This window comes from Haliotis rubra, unplaced genomic scaffold (assembly GCF_003918875.1).
Source record: "Haliotis rubra isolate DU_JTF1 unplaced genomic scaffold, ASM391887v1 Scf480, whole genome shotgun sequence".
Classification (NCBI taxonomy): domain Eukaryota; kingdom Metazoa; phylum Mollusca; class Gastropoda; order Lepetellida; family Haliotidae; genus Haliotis; species Haliotis rubra.
The window spans coordinates 201,510-226,654 of record NW_025767169.1 but is presented as its reverse complement, the minus strand read 5'-3'; the positions used below and the strand labels follow the sequence as shown (position 1 = coordinate 226,654).

At 40.0% G+C, this 25,145-nt stretch overlaps 1 protein-coding gene across 1 annotated transcript in view; it reads left to right on the top strand.

Annotated features, from left to right (window-relative positions):
* The window catches only part of LOC124291085 (RCC1-like G exchanging factor-like protein), a 78,369-nt gene extending 55,303 nt beyond the window's left edge, over positions 1 to 23,066 (top strand). Inside the window, 1 exon segment of the mRNA XM_046727990.1 lies at positions 21,869 to 23,066. Coding sequence (XP_046583946.1) covers positions 21,869 to 21,946 — 78 coding nt within the window. The 3' untranslated portion in view covers positions 21,947 to 23,066.
* Positions 23,067 to 25,145: the final 2,079 nt, after the last annotated feature.

Genomic DNA, 25,145 nt, shown 5'->3' with positions numbered 1-25,145 from the left:
AATCAAGTTTCTCAACTTTCAAAGATTTTGACACACCCCACTGATGTAAGCCATCGCTTGTAGAATCACCATTTCGGTTCTCAACAATTTTTTTAGCTGGCGAGATGACACCCCAACTACACAAATAGTGCGCTGTATGTACTTAGTAATTGCATACTTGGGTCTCCACCTGTCATTTTCATCCTTGAAGAAATCATAGACTTTGTAAATTATAGACTGATTTGTCAATCAGCAGTAATCACATGTCTCTGACGTCACTGATGCACGTGTGCATCTCGCTTTTCACGCTGTTCCATTCGTTGCCACTGCGCCCTTGTAACAAACTTGGAAAACGCACAAATAAATGATGACAGTTTCTTAAACAACTTTTTAATTTTGTGACAAAATTGTGCAATTTTATGCTAGAGTTGGTCAGTTGTTTTTATTGCACTCCGCGTTGGTTTGATTCTTTTATGTCTATTTGTTTTTGTGTCAGATTGCAATTCATCGGTATCATTTTGTCTCAAACGGACTGTAGTTGATGTCTGGATGTATTTCATCTACACAGGGGCCTGGAGGTTAACGCATTGGCTCATCACATATAACAGCCAGGTTTAATTCCCTACATTGGTGCAGTGTGTGGAGCTCATTCATGCTGTCCCCCACCCAGATGGTGCTGGAATTTTGCTAAAAAACGGCGTAAAACAATACTCACTCACTCATTTATTAACCGATTTTCTCAAAACTTTAAACCTCTTTTCAAAGTATTGTACAGAGCACTTTTTTAATTCAGCAGCTATTGAGTGATTTAAGTAAGGTAGCTAAACCATGCAGCAGGGAGGTTAAACAAAATGTTATCGTGTTTGGTTTGAAGCTGCTTACTGGGTTATTCTAAGAGTTCAAAGAATTGTTAAGCTGATTTGATGCAGTTTGGGTCACCATTTTGTTTGTGGGGAAAATAGGAATTGCACGCGTCAATGGCTGTTGTATTTTTAACAGATTATTTTAGGGAAGCTGTTATAGTTTTTAAGACATCACGTTTGAAGATTTTACAGAATTTTTTATCGACTGTCTTTGGGAGAACAGTCATTAATTTGAAGTGAATGGTAGTAAATATTTTGGTTTATCTGATCTATTTATATGTGGCGGATTTATTTCAGTACGTGTCATCTAGTTTCTTGATAATTTCTAGCCATTATTATAACTAGCTTCCACTTTACAGTGATTGCAGTCCCTGTTTAGTGGCAATTTTGTGTTCTTCAATGAATTGGTAGAAATAATAACCAAAAACAATTTTAAAAATTGTTAATTTTCTATTATAATCTTATATCACACAAATTAAGCATTTGAGAGAGAAGCTTATTATGTCCTTACTATCAAGATCAATTACTATTTATAACGCGCAGACATGGACATTATGACTGAGTCCATTTCATGCAATAATAGAAAACTAATAGCCATCGTTTCAGCAGTAATGAACGTGTTAATGCATTCCGTAATTTTTTCCGACAACACTGAGTCCCAAAGGGTTTGTGCAATGATATCCAATTTCCATTTCAATATGATTCCATAGAGGAATATTATTGATTATTTCGAGCAGGTTGTATTGACTCATCGACTGGGTAAATTGTCCGACAGTTTCCATTTCAGAGATCAAACAATGACTAATTACCAGGTATTTTTATCTACAAGAGATGGAATCCTTCGGGGGAAATGTGACGGAATTTCTTCATGGGAAGCTAGAAAAAACGGCCTGACTGTCAGGAAGGTTTTCCCAGCTGCGGACTGGATGCAGTGTATTATTAGAACCCAACTTTCATAATAGATTTAGTAGTTTTTGTCTGTTAAGACTTAAAAAAGCATCCATTGGAAAATTTTGGTATATCTATGATTCAGGGAACAAGGAGTGTAAAACTGTATCCTCTGTAACATAGTGATTTTATGTCATTGAAGTCCTTGATGAAATGATTTTGACTGTCCATCGTAGGAAGAGTGTGAACCTTGGAATAATTGCTTTACATTGTCAGTGCCGTGAACGTTTCTTACCAGTTCCCCAATGTTGTTTATGTTGTTTTATTGTTGTTTCCGTGCTGTCTCTGGGATGCAGATGGTGCTGTGTGTCAGTCTTTAACAACAGCAGACAAACAGAGTAATGCTTCTAGAGATTAATGATCACTTTCTTCTGGCACTTCAAAGGAGCAGTTTAGTTGTTTGACATCAGCAATTGTGTTTCTCAAATACGTCAAAGCTTTACATTGTAAATAGGATTCCACTACTTTGATGTGACTTGAAAGGCTGCTGAATGATGTTTACTGATGTTATTGGTTGTATTGATGCTACCGAGGGATTACTGCTGATTACTGCCACTAATGATGATGGTACCACTAACACCAACACCAACACCACAGTCACTACTACTACTACCACTACTACTACCACTACTACTACTGCTACTGCTACTGCTACTGCTACTACTACTACTGCTACTGCTACTGCTACCACTACTACTACTACTACTACTACCACCACTACTACTACTACTACCACTACTACTACTACTACTACCACCACCACCACCACCACTACTACTACTACCACCACCACTACCACCACCACCACCACTACTACTACTACTACTACCACCACCACTACTACCACCACCACCACTACTACTACTACTACCACCACCACCACCACTACTACCACCACCATCACTACTACTACTACTACTACTACTACCACTACTACACCACCACTACTACTACTACTACCACTACTACTACCACCACTACCACCACCACCACCACTACTACTACTACTACTACTACTACTGCTGCTGCTGCTGCTGCCTCAAAGGTGTAGTGGATAGAGCATCTGCCTTTAGAAGATGGTTCGTGGTTCAATCTCAACTGCATCAAACCAAAAGGTGTTATGAGATACATACTTGTTCTTAAAAACAGGGTCATACGTGAGTTGGATGGTGTTCACAATAACTCTAGACATGTTGGATTAAGTGTAGCATAGAGATGAGACAATGTAAAGTTTTGAGCACTGGTCACTGAAGGTCAAGGCCTCTGTTCAAGTACTTGTGCCTCTTTGTGTACCAAACCACCCCCAGGGTATGTAGGACATGTTGTAGGGCTAAGCTGTGAAACATTTTACAACTTTAGGAATCCAAGATGAACATAGATATATACCATTCAAACAAAGTTAGGGATATTCCATTTTGCGAGCATACCACTAGCCACTGCCAATGCATGTGAGAAAATGTAATATATATCCATACAGATGAAACATTTCCAAACGAATGGAATAAATTGTCACATTTTCCCTAAATTTCTCTTCATCATCTGTTTCCTCCTTGGCTTTATCATTCACGCATTTTATCAATCTTGTAAATCCAATATCCCCTACGTTTTTTTAATGGTATATATTCTTGAAATCAGCTGAAGATTTCAAGATCAGCTATCACCACATTGGGTAAAGTCAAAATGGTCATGCATGTTTCTGGTGGATAGGATTTTGGTCATTCAGGAAAATGTGCAGATGTGTCAGTTCTGTTTTTTTGCATGTAACTGAGAGCAACTTCCTTGTTTACTGCTGATGTTGCTGATGCTAACACTACTAATTGTGTGCTCCAGCTTCTAGTACTACCTAATTAGTCTGATTAGCACAGCATGAGCTGATATTAGCACAGCATGAGCTATTGTTATTATTTCTTTATATTATTGTTATGCTGATGCCCTTCATAATAAACTGATGTTACTGTCACTACTGCTTATTGTATTGCTGCTGTTACTACTTACCATAAAGGGGCAGTGGAGTAGCCCAGTGGTTAAAGTGTTTGCTCGTTACGCCAAGGCCCAGGTTGGATTCCCGACATGGTTACAATGTGTGATGCCCATTTCTGGTGTGATATTGCTTGAATGTTGCTGAAAGCAGCCTAAAACTAAACTCACTCACTCATTTATTATAAATAACCCTGATATCACTGTCTATTCTAACTATCAATACAAGTTGTACTGATGACTCAGCTGCCAGAGCTCCCATTTGTATTGATACTGTTCCCACTGGTGGTTCCAAGAAATCGTGTGTAACACGTCATACATGTACAGGTTTCAGAGGGTTGTGAGACTATGTACAATAATTGACTCTTTAAAGCATCTACTCTGAAACAATAGCAGCTCATGGGAACATTTTAAAGGGCAATCAATGGAGAGGTCCAGCAATGGCTTTCAATTGGTTCATGGTTTTAGTACACTTCTTGCATCACAGAACTCCAGCAATAGATAACCCTGGTGGGCGAGCTGTGTCAGTTGTAGTCAGCGATCTCTCAGCTCTTTAGCCACCTACAAGGTTTGTCTGTCGGGGGTGCTAGTGGCAATTAGCGCAAGCCGCAGAGTTTCAAGGGCGGGCAGACGAGGTCTTCTCGATCAACTGCCCAAGTTCCGTTTGGCGCATCTGTTTTAGCAACCTCATTAATAATGCAGGCTCTTTTATAGTTTGGTCTAGTGGCCTGATTCATCCTTTTGCTCCCCAGAAATGTTTTCTGAATGACGACACTTCTCCCCAATGTTTCAGATCTAATAGTCACGAAGTAAAATCCTATTGCAAATGTTAGGGCCTCTGATCAAGACGGCTCAATCTGTAGACCTGCAGTTCAACATTATAAGGACTGTATAAAGATTCTGCGTTAGGTCCCCACCTTCATGTGATTGTCTTCAGGGACGACTTAAGGATCAGGCGGTCACCTGGTTAATTGCATCATAGGAGATGGATGCTGCCTATCTCATTTTTGTCTGGGTTGTCCAGGTTAGCAGTTTGTGCTTGTGTTAAGACTTGACTTAATGTAGTCAGTGGCTGGTTGCTTGTGTGTTATCATACCCCACCAGGATGGTTTGTTGCTCAAATTAGCAATAAATGGTTTGTCTGATCCAGAATTGTTTAGTTACTGGTTGCTGCCATATTGCTGGAATATTGCTGTTTTTAACAACACAGAAACCAAAACAAAGGTGAAAGTTGATTATGGACCTCAAGAGTCTGGATGTTCACTGATCTTATACACTGTGTACTTCTGAAGATATGTCTGAATCTGACAGCAGTATGTGAGAATTCAGCCGTATAATCAACTAATTCTAATCATTTCTAATCCTGGGACATGCTACCTAGCTAGACACAGTAACCAGCTGGTATGTGGGGATGTACACGTATGAAAATGTTACAATGATATTAAAGAGCTTAAACTACGTATACTCAACAATACGACTGACAGTAGCCATTTTGCCCGCAAGTATGTCAGGTGAGCACAAATGTTATAATTCTGGGGACTGCCACTGTTTGAAATAAAGGAATTCAACCAAATTTTGTTTTACAATTCCTCCAACCGGAAAACTGAGTAACTGTCATTTGTTACAATTTTACTGTCACTGCCCATGCAGGAAACTTTGGAGGTAGGATTTCTAGAATCTGGCCATCACTTGTGCAATGATTGAGTTCCACTACAGCAGTTAAGTTTAGTAACTCCAGCCACAGCCCCCTGCCTTGTCACATATGAAGATTCTATTCATTCTTATGGAAAATATCTGTAAACCAAGCTATAACAAAAACCCTGACGGTTCCTGGTGCCATTGTAAAGTGCTCTTGTAAAGTGTATCTGAATCTGGCAATTCCATTAATCGTTAACATTTGATATCAGCGTTTTGAGACAGACATTTGACTATCATTCATAAATTCTTTTGACAAGAAATTTCAACCCAAAATGTAGTAGTGTTTAAGGAGAGAGAAGTTCCGACAAGTAGGAACTAGCCATGTGTCTACCCTGCAGTACCCAGGTCCACCTTCACCAAGTGCTGGAGAAATCCTACTGCAGTCACCAGTCTCACCATAAAGAGTCACTCACACAACGTCTTGATTGAAACCATGGGGACTTTGGCTGACAGTTAAAGATGATTGATCTCCCTTGACAGTTCCTAAACATGACGTCCCTGGCCTCTTGAGGCAGATATTGACAAGTTAAGTATCCTACATGAAATATCTATAATTTCCTTGGTACCCGTATCAATGGCAGGCTTCGATCTGAGACCACACTCTGATATAGCAGACATGTTGTGGAAGATTTTAGACTCTTGAAGAAAAAAGGGATTAATACTTTTTTTCGATTAAGTAGCCACATATTATTTAATCTGAGTGTTTTTTGTTTGAGTTTGAATGGATTTTGCAGCAGGTAAACAAGTAAATCATAAATGCTGCGTATTTAAAAAAAACACATTCAGAAATCATCAAATTTACGTTTAAATTTCTTTAATTTTTGATGATCCTTTAACCTCATGCAAGTGTCGTTCCATTTTCGAGAATGTCCATATGATTATTAAAGGTAGTAACATGGGTTTAATCTGATGTATTGGTGCTGAGATCGACTCAGTGGTAGGATATTTAACCTCCTTCTTCTCTTTGAAAGACACTAAGGTAGTTGTAACTGTCTCATGCAGCACACTGTGTCTCGGTGTGGAGGAGGTTGAGTGTAACCTCGAGGTTAAAGGGAGCACTCAGTGTAGAGGCTGAAATGAAGACCTCGAGGTCTACTAGAGCAGGGGACCTGTGAATGTAGGTGATTGTGGTGACAAATTACACCACATGTTGTTGACTCAAGATTCCCTAGCTTCTGGCAGTTGACCAAAATCTACCCAGAGGCTTGACAATGGTGTTTTTTCTTCAGTTACTGACTGCCATGCCTGAACTGTTCTAGAGGACTTATTGACCATCCACAGTGTTGCTTGTATGTTCTAGTTTGGTTTATCATTATTTCTAGGGGAGAATGAGTGAGTGAGTTTAGTTTTACGCGGCTTTTAGCAATATTCCAGCAATATTATGGTGGTGACACAAGAAATGGGCTTCACACATTGTGCCCATGTGGGGAATCGAACCCAGGTGTTCAGCATGACGAGTGAACGCTTTATCCTCTAGGCTACCCCACAGCCCCTCAGGGGAGAAGATGTTTTCAACATATTGTCTGCCATTGTTATCCTGTGAATCAAGGCTCCAGGGCCCCGATTCACAAAGCTGTTGTAAAGCTAAGGTGATCGTAACTCCCATACTTTAACATAGACTTACGACAGTCGTAGCGCTGCGATCGCTTTGTGAAACGGGTCCCAGATTGACTCAGTGTGTGCATGGTGCTCTGCATGGTTTTGTGAGCCATCTATTTCGGTACCTGACTTGTACCTGTTCAAGGTAGATTAGAGTCTCAGGTGTTCAAATCAAACTGTAACTCTGTTATTGTCAATGCTTTACGTTTTTCTTTGCCATTGATTTCTGGTCAGTTTTAAAACGCCTCCAGCTTCTTGGTGTGAAGTCTGGAAAATCCATAAGTGGTGAACTGAAGCTGCTCTGGTTAGATTAAACTTAACTCTATCTCTGTCGGTTGGTTATCAGTCAGTTTCAGTCAGGCTGTCTCTCTGTCTCTCTGTTATCCACTTGTAGGTTCCCTGTATCATGCAGAATGCTCACTCACCCACTCACTCACTCACCGCCTCCATGGTGTAGTGGTTAGAGCGTCCGCCAGGGAGAGCGGAAGGTTGCGGGTTCGATCCCTGGCCTCGTCAAACCAAAAGATGTTAAGATATGGCACTTGTTTGTCCCTGCCTGGTGCTCGGTATTAAAGGATACAACAAGGACTGGTTGGCTCGGATTCAGTATAATGTGTCTGAATCGGGTATTCATGCTTTACTGCGGCATGATATCTCAATGAGATTGCATTGTAAAACCAGCTAAGTCTGGGCTAGTACAAGCAGCCACACATGCACATAATATGCAAAAATATTCTAAAAATCCATCAACTCCATTGATCACGCTCACAGTAGCACTCCTGACTCAGAACCTTTACATCACGACTCACATGTGCTTTAGGACCTGCTTTTACATCTACCCAATCTGTCACTCCATTAATCACTCACTCACTCACTCACTCACTCACTCACTCACTCACTCACTCAGTGCTAACACAGTCAGAACATTTAGTACCACTATATACATACGGGTAGGATAGTCACATGTGCTTTAAGACCTGCTTTTACATCTACCCAATCTGCGCTATCCATCAACTCCATTGATCACGCTGCAGTAGCAGCCGACCAGACCTTTCTGACCGTCACTAGGCAGCTTCTCCAGTGTAGCATCAGCATCCTGCTGTCCATGAAAGACCAGTGATATACTAGCAGGTGCCATGTGACATTAGGGAGGGTCACCAAACATAGAGTCTTCAGGGGACAGTCTTAACAGTCTTTTACATAAAGACTCTTGGCATTTAAAAGTACTTGTTTCATCAGTATCAAATATAATGTATTTTGATATTTTTAAGAGTGTTTACATTTTTACCAAATTAAGCTTCATTACGATAAAAAAGTACACCCAAAACTGATGGCTACCTCTCAGCTTGTCATATTTGACTGGATTCTCTTGCTGTTCCTATCATTGACAATTAGTTGTTAATCAGCACAGGTTTCGAGAACAAGAAATATTCATTAATATGATCAATATTGCACCAGTTAGAAACACAAAATACTTATAATGATAACTTCTAACAGCAAGAGTTTTTGCCTTTCCCCAAACGCTCCAAGTTTTTTGTAATGTACAATAGCAGTTACACTGAATACATTGATGTAAGTATGGGAAGCAACAATCTCCTTTTCATCAACAATCAGACACTGATGGTGTTCAGGGTCTGTACCACAATATCGATTGCTCGGAAATAAAGGACATCCATGTAGTTTTTTTATTACGACATAAATATCATAGGATAGACAATTGACTGAGGCTTGGAATATGAAGGTCGGAACGGTTCCAGAAGTATGGCAGAAGGGTCATCATATAGACACGTTTGATATTTGAGTTTGTTATGCCATGATACGTAACATGCTTGTGAGTGAGTCTGATTATATACTTATAGCAATATATTATGGCAGGGAACACTAGAAACAGGCTTCACACAATTTACTTGTCGGGTGTGACGATTTAATGGTTTATCCATTGGGTGACCCAGCACCATCTTTCTGTTGGAGGTGAGGCCAGTATGTACTGTTGTACTGATTAAGGGGTGGTGGGGTAGCCTAGTGGTTAAAGCGTTCGTTCCTCATGCTCGTCGACCCGGGTTCGATTCCCCACAATGTACAATGTGTATTTTGTGTCCCCCGCCGTGATATTGCTGGAATATTGCTAAAAGCAGCATAAAACTAAACTCCACTCACTCACTCACACTCACTCACTCACTCACTCACTCACTGTACTGTCAGTGAGCATATTTTTATGTCACTTTCAGCAATACTCCAGTAATACCTTGTCAGGGACATCAAGAAATGGACATAAGGTATCCATGGAGGGAATTAAACCCCAGACTTTTGGCATAATGAACAAGCACTTTAACCATGGGGTCACCCCACAAGCCCACCATTCATATATCTTCATCAGCCTAAGAATGTAGATGCACTTCTTTTATTTGTTCAATAACAGTTTCATGCTGTGGTGTACAAGACTTTTATGATCACTGGAAAAATCTGATTGAATTAAGAACAGAGATGTGATACTAGATGTTAAGTCCCCCTCATGCAGGACAGAGCTCAATCACTGGAAGCCTCGAACAACTGCCCTGGTTTGACCACAACACACTCCATTCCACCTGAACACAAACTGTTTGATTACTTCTGACAACTGTCATGAGGATTACACATTTAGGTCTCGAGCAACAGAAGTCTTAATGCTTGCAAGGGGACTAAATGATCGATGATCACACTGGCAATATGGATATCTGCGTGCTGTCATACCTTCACCATGTTAGATGTTAATTTTTTTGTTACAGACTTAATAATTTACAGGTTGCTGTCATATGTCTGGAATATTGCTATGTGTGACATTAAGCAACAAACACACTTATGGCAGTGATCAAAATGAACCAACAAATAGGACCTTATTGGGAGGGATTTCTATTGGAGTAACTAACTTGTAACAGTACTACGTCAAATACAGAACATGTTTTAGGAAGGGGAAACGTATTGTAATTATACTCTAATTGTAATAAGTATAATCATAATACATTGATAATGAGGAGTAGTATTTTGGGGAAGTTCATCAAATCTTGAAAGCGTCTCGAGCATGATTTCATCTCACCTCAGACAGAATAAAGTAGATGAGGGTGATATACGAGAGGATGTCTAGGATTCTGAATTAAGGAAGGGTATACGCTACCCCTGAGTCATGACATGAACTAACATATGCGACATGTTAGGTGTATAGACTGACTGACTGACTGAGTTTGGTTTTACGCCGCTGTTAGCAATATTCCAGCAACATCACGGCAGGGGACACCAGAAATGGGCTTCACACATTGTACCCATGTGGGGATTCGAACCCGGGTCTTCGGCGTGACGAGCCAACGCTTTAACCATTAGGCTACCCCACCGCCCCGTTAGGTGTATAGAAAGAGGTGTGGATGAGACAACATCTTTATTTAAATTAAATTAGATTACATGCAAGTCGTGATGGCCACATATTCATGAAACTGTAAAAGCATCTCATGGGATTAATTATATAAATACCACAGAAGGACGCATGCACCATTTTTGACAGTTTAGTGGCAGGTCTGGTGGACATTATGGACCTGGGCCTAGATTTTCGAAGGGCTCTTAGCGCTAAGACAGTCGTAAGTTAATGCTAATGTATGGCACTTACGGCTATCGTAGCGCTAAGAGAGCTTAGAAAATCTAGGCCCTGAGCATTGTGGAGGTGTTCTTGAAGTATTTAAGTTGAGCATTGTGGAGGTGTTCTTGAAGTATTTAAGTTGAGCATTGTGGAGGTGTTCTTGAAGTATTTAAGTTGAGCATTGTGGAGGTGTTCTTGAAGTATTTAAGTTGAGCATTGTGGAGGTGTTCTTGAAGTATTTAAGCTGAGCATTGTGGAGGTGTTCTTGAAGTATTTAAGCTGAGCATTGTGGAGGTGTTCTTGAAGTATTTAAGCTGAGCATTGTGGAGGTGTTCTTGAAGTATTTAAGTTGAGCATTGTGGAGGTGTTCTTGAAGTATTTAAGCTGAGCATTGTGGAGGTGTTCTTGAAGTATTTAAGTTGAGCATTGTGTGGTTGTTCTTCTCAAGATTTGGCTGAACATTGTGTAGGTGTTCTTCAAGTAATTGAGTTGAATATTTATGTAGGCATACTACACATGATCTGGCTGTAGGTTGGTTGGATGGTTTGTTGTTTATTGCCCGACTCAGCAATATTCCAACTATATGGCGGTGGTAAATAACTGAGTCTGTACCAGACAATCCAGTGATCAACAGCATGAGCATCGATCTACCCAACTGGGATATGATGACATGGGTCAACAAAGTCAGCAAACCTAACCATCTGCTCCCATCAGTCGCCTCTTATGACAACCATGGGTCGCTGAAGATCAAATCTAACCCCAATCTTCAATTCAATCGCGAATCTTCACACGTTTTGGCTGCAGGTGTCCTTGACATGATTTGGCTGAACATTGTGTAGGTGTCCTTGACGTGATTTGGCTGAACATTGTGTAGGTGTCCTTGACATGACTTGGCTGAGAATTATGTAGGTGTCCTTGACATGATTTGGCTGAACATTGTGTGGGTGTCCTTGACATGACTTGGCTGAAAATTATGTAGGTGTCCTTGATGTGATTTAGCTGAGCATTGTGTAGGTGTCCTTGACATGGTTTAGCTGAACATTGTGTAGGTGTCCTTGACATGATTTTGCTGAACATTGTGTAGGTGTCCTTGACATGATTTGGCTGAACATTGTGTAGGTGTCCTTGACGTGATTTGGCTGAACATTGTGTCGGTGTCCTTGACATGATTTAGCTGAACATTGTGTCGGTGTCCTTGACATGATTTGGCTGAACATTGTGTCGGTGTCCTTGACATGATTTGGCTGAACATTGTGTCGGTGTCCTTGACATTATTTGGCTGAACTTTGTGTAGGTGTCCTTGACATTATTTGGCTGAACATTGTGTTGGTGTCCATGACATTATTTGGCTGAACATTGTGTGGTTGTCCTTGACATGATTTGGCTGGGCATTGTGTCTGTGTCCATGACATTATTTGGCTGAACATTGTGTCGGTGTCCATGACATTATTTTGCTGAACATTGTGTGGGTGTCCTTGACATTATTTGGCTGAACATTGTGTAGGTGTCCTTGACATGATTTGGCTGAACATTGTGTCGGTGTCCTTGACATGATTTGGCTGAACATTGTGTGGGTGTCCTTGACATGATTTGGCTGAACATTGTGTAGGTGTCCTTGACGTGATTTTGCTGAACATTGTGTCGGTGTCCTTGACATGATTTGGCTGAACATTGTGTCGGTGTCCTTGACATGATTTGGCTGAACATTGTGTCGGTGTCCTTGACATGATTTGGCTGAACATTGTGTAGGTGTCCTTGACATGATTTGGCTGAACATTGTCTTGGTGTCCTTGACATTTATTTGGCTGAACATTGTGTCGGTGTGTGCACGGATTTTGCTGAACATTGTGTCGGTGTCCTTGACGGATTTGGCTGAACATTGTGTCGGTGTCCTTGACGTGATTTTGGCTGAACATTGTGTAGGTGTCCTTGACATGATTTGGCTGAACATTGTGTCGGTGTCCTTGACATTATTTGGCTGAACATTGTGTCGGTGTCCTTGACATGATTTGGCTGAACATTGTGTCGGTGTCCTTGACATGATTTGGCTGAACATTGTGTTGGTGTCCTTGACATTATTTGGCTGAACATTGTGTAGGTGTCCTTGACATGATTTGGCTGAACATTGTGTCGGTGTCCTTGACGTGATTTGGCTGAACATTGTGTCGGTGTCCTTGACATGATTTGGCTGAACATTGTGTAGGTGTCCTTGACATGATTTGGCTGAACATTGTGTAGGTGTCCTTGACATGATTTGGCTGAACATTGTGTCGGTGTCCTTGACATGATTTGGCTGAACATTGTGTCGGTGTCCTTGACTTGATTTTGCTGAACATTGTCTTGGTGTCCTTGACATTATTTGGCTGAACATTGTGTAGGTGTCCTTGACATGATTTGGCTGAACATTGTGTCGGTGTCCTTGACGTGATTTGGCTGAACATTGTGTCGGTGTCCTTGACATGATTTGGCTGAACATTGTGTAGGTGTCCTTGACATGATTTGGCTGAACATTGTGTAGGTGTCCTTGACATGATTTGGCTGAACATTGTCTTGGTGTCCTTGACATTATTTGGCTGAACATTGTGTAGGTGTGCTTGACATGATTTTGCTGAACATTGTGTCGGTGTCCTTGACGTGATTTGGCTGAACATTGTGTCAGTGTCCTTGACGTGATTTGGCTGAACATTGTGTAGGTGTGCTTGACGTGATTTTGCTGAACATTGTGTAGGTGTCCTTGACATGATTTGGCTGAACATTGTGTCGGTGTCCTTGACATGATTTGGCTGAACATTGTGTAGGTGTCCTTGACATGATTTGGCTGAACATTGTGTCGGTGTCCTTGACGTGATTTGGCTGAACATTGTCTTGGTGTCCTTGACATTATTTGGCTGAACATTGTGTAGGTGTCCTTGACGTGATTTGGCTGAACATTGTGTTGGGTTTTTTTACATAATAGAGCTGTACATTGTGTGGGTTATCTTGACATAACATCGAACATCGATGTTCTTGAAGCTGAACATCGTGACATATGCTGAAATTGCCAATTTGAACATTGTTCAAAGCCAAGCATGTTTTTATCAGAAAGTATATTGCATCAAATCCAATAACCCGTTATGGGTAGACTCACTGCAGTAAAATGTTTGACATGTACTTTGTAATTTGTTGAAACGTTTTTAGTGGGGAACTGATATGGCTGCAGGAAGTACAGACAGCTGGGAAGCAACTAGATACTGTTGTAAGAAGTAGTTGGATTAAATTCATCTTTGAGATATGTATGTTTTAGATTTTGAGGTAGAAATCATCACTTCTGAAAAACGTGTATTATCTAAAGTAACTTTCAAAATGAGGGTTTGGTATTCAAGCAGTAAATCATTTCTCATTGACATTTTTTATTAAGTGCCCCATGAAGATAGGGGTTAGAATTGGTCGTCAGCAACCCATGCTTGTCGTAAGAGGCGACTAAAGGGATCGTGGTCAGGCTCACTGACTTGGTTGACACACGTCATTGTATTGCAATTGCGTAGATCGATGCTTGATCGATCACTGCGTAGATCGATGCTTAGATCGATGCTTGATCGATCACTGCTCAGATCGATGCTTGATCGATCACTGGATTATCTGGTCCAGACTCGATTATTTACAGACCGCCACCATATAGATGGAATATTGCTGAGTGCGCCGTTAAACAACAAAGCAATTCATCTCTTTTACGACTGTCCAAAATCTAGAAACATATGGAATCAATTTTCCAATTGGATAAGAACATAACAGATATCACATTGAATATCGATAAGAAGAAAATCATATTTGGATTCTCTGATAAAAGGAACAATGCCCTTAATCTCCTGATAACAGTTGTCAAATTTACTCTTTTTAAAATACGAATATATACTTGTACACCAAGTTTCGATATGATCAGAAAGTAGAAAAGTAAAATCTACAATATCGAGAGAACACATGCCATCTCTTCTTGTAACTTGACCAAATTTGTTGGATTCTGGTCTGATTGCCATCAACTGTTTGATTGATACTAACGTACAACTGACCCTTTTTCCTACAATGTCATTTGCTATGACATGCTTGTCAATACTGCCAAACTCTGTATACAAACGCATGGTTTATGTTTGGTTGTGATTTGATGTCATGATTTTGTACCTAAAAAAAGATGAATAAATAAAACAAAAAACAACAACAAAACAACCAACCAATAAGTAACTGGAAGTTGTCCTAAGCAAGCTGGGTTTGTCATATGAGACAGCAGTATATGAGTTGGGCAGGCTGGATGACTTGTTGTTAGCGTGTCCCATCAGTGTGGAGTGTTGTAATATCAAACACTGGATTATTCACACACTGCCATCATGCAGCTTGAAAATTACTGAGTCGGCATTAAATTACAAACACACAGACACATTGATGAAGGGTTAGAGGTAGTCTAATTTTCACCAGGCTAACACTAGAATGTTTCAGTTTAGGGATTGACAGACCAGAACTAAACCAGTGTGTGTGTATGGCAGTGTGTATTTCACAGAGCAAAACCCATCAATAGAAAATGATGTAAATGTACTTTCTGTATATGTTCTCACTTTTGAAGGATTGATGAAAAGGTTGACAACAAATTATTTTAAAGCAGTTGTAATATATATATATACCCTTTCTAATAGAAGACTCCAGATATATACTGAAGCCTATTCGAGCTAACCATGTGTGATGTTTATATCTGCACACCACAAAAGTTTTTTGGGCTTGAATTACTGAAAGAGTCACTGAATGGATCAGGTCATTCTTTGTGAAGGAGTGAGGTTCACAACTTACAAAATTAATGTACATGAGACATCTGTCCTTGTTGCCTGCAACTTTTGGCTAAACTTTGTTGCATGGATGTTTATTGTTAAAAATTTGTCAAAAATGAATTTACCAAAAATTTCATCGAACATTACCTAGTGGTTAAAGCATTTCATCGAAGACCATAGTGTTCGATTCCACACATGGGTACAATGTGTGAGCCCATTTCTGGTGTTCGTTAAGCCTAGTGGTTAAAGCATTCGCTCGCCGTGCTGAAGACCTGTGTTCGATTCCACACATGGGTACAATGTGTGAAGCCCATTTCTGGTGTTCCCCGTCGTGATATTGCTGGAATATTGCTAAAATCGGCGTAAAACTAAACTCACTCATCTAACAAGATCTGGTTTGGTCTATTCTTGTAGGCTACACTGCATGTTACATTACTGACCAACACTACACCCTTTGTATTCTTTATGATGTACGGGACCCGCGAAGGTCCGGGTTAGAATATTGATCTTCAGTAACCCATGCTTGTCGTAAGAGGCGACTAACGGGATTGGGTGGTCAGACTCGCTGACTTGGTTAACACATGTCATCAGTTCCCAATTGCATAGATCGATGCTCATGCTGTTTATCACTGGATTGTCTGGTCCAGACTCGATTATTTACAGACCGCCATCATATACCTGGAATATTGCTGAGTGCGACATAAAACTAAACTCACTCACTCACTTTATGATGTACAGTGTAACAGGTACTGTGTCTGAATAGTGGCAGATCTTTTGTTTACAGTTTACAATGCAGACCTGTTTACTCACATGTGGAAAGTCAAGTCAGCTTGTCATGGTCTTGTTCAGCCTCAAGTATCAGTCATCCGGTTTGCATTGTAAACATCGTCGTATCAGAAACCACTGGACCAAAGAAAATGAAACTTCACATACTTGTCTCCACTAATGGTGACACACCAATTTGGTCAAAGCACCAATTTGATGTTCTGTACGGCAATCACAGCAGGAAGTCCCCATCTTATTGCTAATTCAAAGCCATTGTTTTTTAATGTATTGAAATTTGAGATGTGTGTAGGCAGTAGAACAGGCGTCATTTCCACTATATTTGTACCATTATTTGGCCTATATATGTTAGCAGTGCTCTTAAATTCTCTTAATCTGAATATAATTTCCACAGAAAGCACTTCTCATTGAAGTTAAAACATCACATCTTCGTTCCCACAATTTTCATCACCTAAATTTGATCAAGAGTTTTTCAAAATACTTTGAAAAACTCTTCTTTTTTTTCCTTTTTTTTAATCTAATTGGCCCGAGAAAGTTAACAGTGCCATTACCATCTCATCCTTCTTGGCACCCATTCAGTGCTGGATCAACAAGGGTATGTTTCATATGAAGTCACTTGCCTTGGGAGACAGCATATTCTGGTGTCCCCAACTGTGATATTGCTGGAATATTGCTAAAAGTGGTGTAAAACTTAACTCACACGCTCATCCTTCCTGGTACCCATTCAGTAATGGATCAATTTGGGCATGTTTATATGAAGTCAGCATATGTATGTACATGTATTATCTGTATCAAGTTGTCACAAGCAATAATGATGATAATAGTGAGTATGGTTTTACGCCACTTTTCACAATATTCCAGCCATATCATGACAAGACACCAGAAATGGCCTTCACATGTTCTACCCATGTGGGGAATCGAAACCAGATCTTTGGTGTGATGAGCAAACACTTGAATCACAAGGCTACCCCACTGCCCAATAATAATAGCAATAAAAAATAATGTAAATAATATTAATGAATAAAAGTGAGAAAACCTTTTATCCATATTCATTAGAAAAAATTCTGCTAAAGGTTACCTTAAGTGCAGTGCCATTTTTTATATTTGTCAACCCCATACATCGATTGTGGTCTTGTTTTTCCTTGTAGAAAGGCTTGTGTTGACAGTGCCATGCACAATCATACAGATACAATCTTCACCTGCCATTATCAATTTCCGATCTTGACCAGGTAACATCGTTGACAGGAAGTGAACATAAGAATCTCGGCACTCCCTGTGTAGTATGTAACGGAACTGTGTCAACACCACATTGTCTGAACAAACAAAGAATAATTGTCTGTAAACACCAAGCAGGATAAGCTTTGATTTGATTTTTTGTCATATTGTTTCCTTTCACTGAATTTGCTAGTATTTTCAGTTTTTGTATGTAACAATTGTTTCATATCTGTGAGATGCTACAGAGCCTAAAGTTGTTTTGTCAGGAATGATTTGATCACTGTCATCATTTCCATGCATGTAATGTAAGGTTATTAGGAATGCTATTTCATCAAAGAATGACATATATCCATTAGTTATGGCGTGTTTCCAGTTGTTTGACAGGCAGGTAGGTCGCCGTGACCTTCATCAAACAAGATCTGGTTTGTAGCGGGATTGATATCTGCACAAATGTCAACCTGTCCAACGCCAGAGAAGCGATTCTGAAAATACTGCCATAAATCAGTTTAAGATTGGAAGGTGGATTTTCCAAATTCTTTACAAAGACATAAAATATGTGCTTCTAAATTCTGATGAATCTATATTTAGCCAATACCCCAGCTAGGATAGCCTATAAAACCTGGTTTATTGATATCCTATATCTTTGCACAGAGCTGGGTAATACCCACATCAAACAAAAGTTGAGATAGTTATTGTAAAACACTGATGGTATGTTCTTGCTTGTTTCTTTGAAACAAATAGTTCAAGGCTTGTGTGTTGATGGATGTCATTGTTACCAGCATCATTTTATTTAGACTGTGTATGTATTTATTTCGTCCTGTAAAGGAAGTTGAGAACACTGGTATCGGTATTATACAACTGAAGAGACTTGAGAATCATGAAGCAAAAATTGATATACTACATTTATCATGGTCTTATTGTTGAGTAAATTTATGGTGCACTACATTTCACTCACTGCCATCCTCAAAGTGCCACACAATTATTACCCAGCGTGGTCTTGAATGTCATTCTCAGCTTCCTGGGAGGTATACTACCCAAGCTGCCTGATGTGCTACATGGTTAAGCATTACCATCTCATCCTACCGGGATACCTGTGAAGATCGGGTTAGAATTGATCTTCAGCAACCCATGCTTGTCGTAAGAGGCGACTGACGGGATCAGGTGGTCAGGCTCGCTGACTTGGTTGACACATGTCTTCGTATCCCAATTGTGTAAATCGATGCTCATGCTGTTTATCACTGGATTATTTGGTCCAGACTCAATTATTTACAGACTGCCGCCATATAGCTAGAATATTGCCAGGTGAACAAGCATGTTTTGAATAAAATCATGTACCAACGAAGATACTTGTGGCTATGTATTGAGGAAATATGTACAAGTAGCTTTGAGCTAAGTTATCACAGCAGACATCGAACAAAATCGGTACAAAATCTGATGGTGTAGAAAATATAGGCTCCTTTTAGCGTACAATAATTGGCAACATTTTTGGTTCTTGTATGTAAATACATTGAACATTTTCAAATCGTGTGTTACTTGATTGTAAAACAACCAGATTAAATGCAGCATCCACTCTCTCCACATCCTCCCTGCGACCACCTCGTACATAATGTATCCCGGCAAGCACGTTGTTTGTATGATTATATACGCTGACTGCTCTATTGCTCCAGTCTCGCCGTGACTGTGAGTTTGGCACTATGTTCCTCATTGTTTAATCATCAATAATGTACAGTCCGCCAGTGTATTGCGTGCTGCTCGCACTAGCTACAAGTTGATGTGTTAAGGGTTCCGGACCTTTACTACACAGCTCTACAATGTGTGTCGGGAGGTTCCGGACTGATGTGTTAACCAGCCACTGTGACCAGTATTAACAGATTAGTTGGTCGTGTTGCCAGACTGCTAGCCAGCCTGCGGTAACGATATATTACCGTCTTGAAACCTGACTAAAATAAATAGTGGCTTATGTGCTGGTACTGTGCGGAACGGACTTTCTGATTGTCATAGTCGTGGGTTGAAAACCATCTGTACCAATCAATACTGACATAGAGCAAGTGTGGTCTCTCCAGGCTTTCGGGGAGAATATGGAAGTAGTCAGTGGAACCCATTTATAGTCACTGGTTACTGAAATCAGAATTTAGTGGTCAAAATGGTTGCTGATAATGGATAAGCCTTGGTTGTCTTGGAAGACTGCCTGTATGAGGATGTGGATCTAAGCTTACTCGGAATAGATTGGTGTATTGACTTTGTTGGGCATTCTACCACTCACCAACCCATTCTACTCACTCAACTCACTCACACACTCAAATACTCTTTCACCTCATTTCAGTTGCAACCTCACTGATTACTTCATTCACTCACTCAGCCAAATAACTCACCACCTTATTCCATCACTACCTCACCTACTAGTACCTCACTGATTACTTCATTCACTCACTCATCCAAATAACTCACCACCTTATTCCATCACTACCTCACCTACTCGTACCTCACTGATTACTTCATTCACTAATTCCCCCAACGGAATAACTCACCACCTTATTCACCCTGTCTCACCTACTGATATCTCAATCACCTCACTCACTCATCTTCAGCAACCCATGCTTGTCATAAGAGGTGACTAACAGGTTCGGGTGGTCAGGCTTGCTGACTTGGTTGATTCATGTCATTGTATCCCAATAGCACAGATCAGTGTTCATGATGTCAATCACTGGATTGTCTGGTCCAGACTTGATTATTTAGAGACCACAATCGTATAGCTGGAATATTGCTGAGTGTGGTGTTAAACAAACACAAAACTAAGTATTCACTCACTACCTCAATCTCCCATCTCACTCCCACTGAGGCATCACCCTCATAGATGGAGCTGTTTGAAACATTTAAGAAATGGTCTGTCCTGACATTACTGGGTTGATCAGTATAACAATTTTGTCATCACATATTGTCTCTAATCAATGCATTCAACAGAATGTAGATCATACTTTTAACTCAACCATCAAAGTCATAGTGGTGTATTCCTATTACTTATATCATTGGTGGATCCAGAGGGGGGTTCAGGGGGTGATAAAATTATCATTGAATTTCTTTTCATATCTTTACCCTGCTATAAGCTAACATTTTAATTCATTTGATTTATACTATTCTAAATATTGTTTTAAAAGAAAATCAAGTGAGTTTCAGCCCCACGTCTCTGTGTTTCGTACTTAACTCATTTGCAGTGTTTCATGCTTGGTTTTATTGATCAGCTCTCGGTGACATTGACTTCAATAATGAGACAACTTTCAACTTTCTCCACGTAAAAAGACAATGTGCTGTTTTTTGTTTCCCTAATCCTATCGCACCTCCATCACATAACATTGTTACATTTACCAGGATTGATAGCGCCAGAAAATGGAACGGTACTGATGAGTCACCAGAGTTAAATCAAATAAGCTTAGTTGTAGATAAAAGAAGACTTTCTCGAGTTACGTTCTGTAAGTGATTGTGTCGGTATATCACAATAATTCTGACCTATCCGTGGCAAGATTGGTCCTTTTTACTTGGACGTAGACAGATATCGTCTAAGTGTGCACTGGGCACCAATTGTGGATGTGTCAGGATTTCAGATGGACTTGTCTACAGTGATCGGACTGGAGGTGATAATTAGGGTTTGGGTGACTGTACATTCTGTCTGTGTCAGCCATTACCTATTGTCACCGTCCAGGGCTGAAAGTGATAGCGGTGTTTACACTGTACAATGTGTTCTTGTTTGTAAACGTCTGTGTCACTTTCTGCTTAATAGGTTGATTCTTGTGGGGGGTTTAGGTACAAACCAGGAAAACAGCTTATCCGAAAGAAGCAATTCTTTCATCAATATAACAAAGTTAATTTCTAATAATTTCTTAATATGTGGAATTAAGTAAATTAGCATAAATGTTATTTAATAACAATAATTGTCAAGAATTGAATTATTTCATGTTAAGTGATTAATGCTGATGGTACATGCTGTTACTTAGCTGTTTCTTTAGGAACCTGAACAGCATCGTTTGAACAACAATAATTGGTATCCATTGTTGTGCTGTGCTTTGTTGGTGAAACTTGTCTCACTTCAGCACAAAATGTGTGACTTCAGCAAGAGTGTTGTTACTTATTTAAGCTACCGGTGAAGATCCGGGTTAGAATTGATCTTCAGTAACCCATTTTTGTCATAAGGGGCGACTAACGGGATCGGGTGGTTAGGTTCGCTGACTTGGTTGACATGTCATCTGATCTTAATTGTGTAGATTGATGCTCATGCTGTTGACCACTAGAGTGGCTGGTCCAGACTCGATTATTTACAGACCACCACCATATAGCTGGAATATTGCTGTGTGAGGCATAAAACTTAACTCATTCACTCACTCACTACTTATTTAAATGGTGTTATTTGTTTTTGGCAGGTGTCGATGCCGGCAGCAGCCCACACTATCCGCTGTGGGGTGGATCACACCGTGGTACTCTGCAGGTCTTTCTGTTGACTGGAACAACCTGGAGGTCATGATAGAACTTTGTACTGTGTAGGACATCATCGGGACAACATCTTACATGATGGCCTTCATATGGATATGATTGATTTCACAACACTGTGATAGCCTTGCTTGGGACAACATTGTGACAGCCTTCATGGGACCATCATGACAGGCTTGATTGGGACATCGTTAGAGCCTTGAAGGGGACATTGTGAAGATCTTTATGGGACATCGTGACCATCTTCATGGAAACATCATGACTATCTTCATTGGGACATGGTCTGTCTTCATGGGACATGGTGGCTATCTTCATGGGGACACAGTGACTATCTTCATAAGGACATTGTGACTATCCTCATGTGGATATTGGGACCATCTTCCTTGGAACATCATGATAACCTTGAGTGGGATATTGTGACAGCCTCCATGGGGACATCATGACTATCTTCATTGGGACATAATGAATGACAGCCTACTTGGAGACATAATGACAGTCTTCAAGAGGGCTATGGTTTAGTCACCTCAAGGGGAACAGCTATGACATGGGGTATTCAAGTGCAAGAGACAAGCCTCTCGCTGCTGCATGCTTGACATTCTGCCTTGTGTTTTCTGCAACTAACCCAAATAATGATAACAAGGCTGGACAAAAACTGAGGAGTTTCTTCTCGCCTGATGGATACCAGACATAACATGGGGCAGACTTCTTCAGTGCCTGAGAGATGCAGTTGACATTTAGATATTGCATCTGTTAAGGAATAAAATAAGTTGATGATGTCTATATTTAGAATATTTCATTTTTATTAGATCAGTATTATATACTGGACAAAATAAGTTAGGGATGTTGGTATTCATATTATAATCTGGAGGTCTTATTCTAACTTTCCCATTAAAAAAATTAGGTGTAACATGTGCGGGTTTTTTTAAGCTAGGCACAGTTATCAACAGGCATGCTACACCCATTCTTCACTACAGAGGCCTACATTAACATATTTCCCCCAATTTCTAACATGTAACAATGTTCTAATGAGGAAATCACATGTGACTTGTATGAACACTGCAGTACTCTTGAAGAAATGCTTCATTGGCTTTAAGACGAGAATAAATTCAGAATTTGTTTCATACAACACCATATTTGTGACAACATGTGTTGTAGTCTGTGGTTCCCATCTGCATAGCTTTATTTTACCACTATATAAACTGAACATTCAGACCAGCTGACATCTCCAACAGTTAGTGCTCAAGTATTTATGTGACAAAACTGTAAAAGGTAAATGGTCTCGAAATAGTATTCTGTATGTATTTGTCTAAAATCTCTTTATTGGTTTGGTCAAGCGTAGATACATTTCTTTATTGTTTACCATTCATTACATTATTGTTCCACAGTTGTCTTCCAACTATGCAGTGGCCAGTAGCATGTACCGGTAATAGGGCTGCAACGATTCACCCAGACCTCGATTTGATTCGATGTTCAATATTGGACCCTCGATTCGATCATTTTCGATTCGATTTTTCATACAACTCTCAGAGTTGGCTTTTATAGCGTGAAATCCATCGTCAACTTGGCAATGTTAACTAACAACAATTCTCATTGGATAATTAGCCTGGCGTCAACCAATCACGTTTCGCCATATTTCAGCGATCGAAACTGCTATCGAGTTGGAGTCAAAATTTATGTTCTGGCTGTGTGGAAATAATTTAAATAGGTATTCAAATATCAAATCGAAATAGTGATAATGTTATCGAAAATCTAAACTAAGGTGTCAGATTCGATTTTCGATGAATCGAACCGAATCGTTGCAGCCCTAATCGGTAACTAAATCTAAACCTGATAAACTAGTGGTTGAGCCTTGTGGTTTAGCCACAGTGACCTACAACCAATTCACTGAACCTGAACTACTTGATCCATTGAGTCAGCTTGTAAGGCAAGTGCATGTTGGTGGGTGAGATGGAGTTCAGTTTTACACTCTGTTGCACTGATATAGCAATGCTTGTACTGGTCCTGCCTAATTCTGGTTTCATAGTGCCATCAGTGAGATGACATGCCAGTTTAAAATCGATTCTCCATTGAGGCACAGGTACCATATTTAGGGCTCCTTGCCTCTAGGCAGGAGACCTATTGTAATCGTTCGGATTATTATTATTATTATTTATTCTGCCGATTTTTGTACCAAACATACCTCCTAAACCAATGCTCCGAATCACTTACAAAAAATCACACAGATGCCCACCGAGGTGAAGATATTCCCCTTAAAAATCTCTAGGCTCTAGGCCCAATAGCAAAGGGGAGATAATTCAAAATTAATTCCAAATTTCAAAGTTTGACAGCAAATATCTCAAGAACTAATTGTTCCAACACTTCCAAATCTCTTGTACAGATGCACAATCGCATTCCCAACAATTTTGCCTGACAGGTCAGTCGCTAAAATGTACCTTTTGGCAGTTATTTTTGTTTTCAGTTTTTGGCAATGTTTTTCAGCAGTTTTCTGAGTAGTTTGCTCCCAAAATGTGCTGAGCTCGAACCATCAGCTCTAGACATTCCAAACTTTCCATAACTGATGTCCAGTAACCATTTGTGCAAATTGTGCCAGTATGCTAGATGAAGTCTTGGTGATTCCAGAACACTAGTTGTTTTGACCGTAGACCCAAGAACAACTGAGATACAGCCTTTTAAAGAGGGAACTATTTCTTCTCCAGAACTTCTTAAAAGGTACATGACCCCGGCTGTATTTGGAAGATCCGCTCACCTGTCAAAAACGTGTTCTGGCTCCGTTTTGAACAATGATTTCTTGCCCTCAAATACAATAGATAGAACTAAAGCCAAGGAGCCCTTGCAACTATATTTTTATGTGTTTTGGTTTGATGCGGCCATGCAATGAAACCTCTGACCATCCACTAGACTATGGAGATGGTCAGAGGTTGCAGGGACCAATTCTGACCTAGATGACACAGGGCATAACACTCAATGACATGCTGACAAGGTGACCCGAGACCTTGAGTGGCGTTCTGGAAATATTTTCATCCCACTTGATATTGGCAACAACTAGTGAAATGTGACATTTATTGGAATATCTGTGCACATATAGATAAGATGAACTCAGGTATAAGCTAAGAATAGACTCATCAGATTATCCTAAGATTAGATCACACATGAATCCATCGCCACAAATTCCATGAAGCAGTTTACATAAATACCAAGTTCGAGTCAACA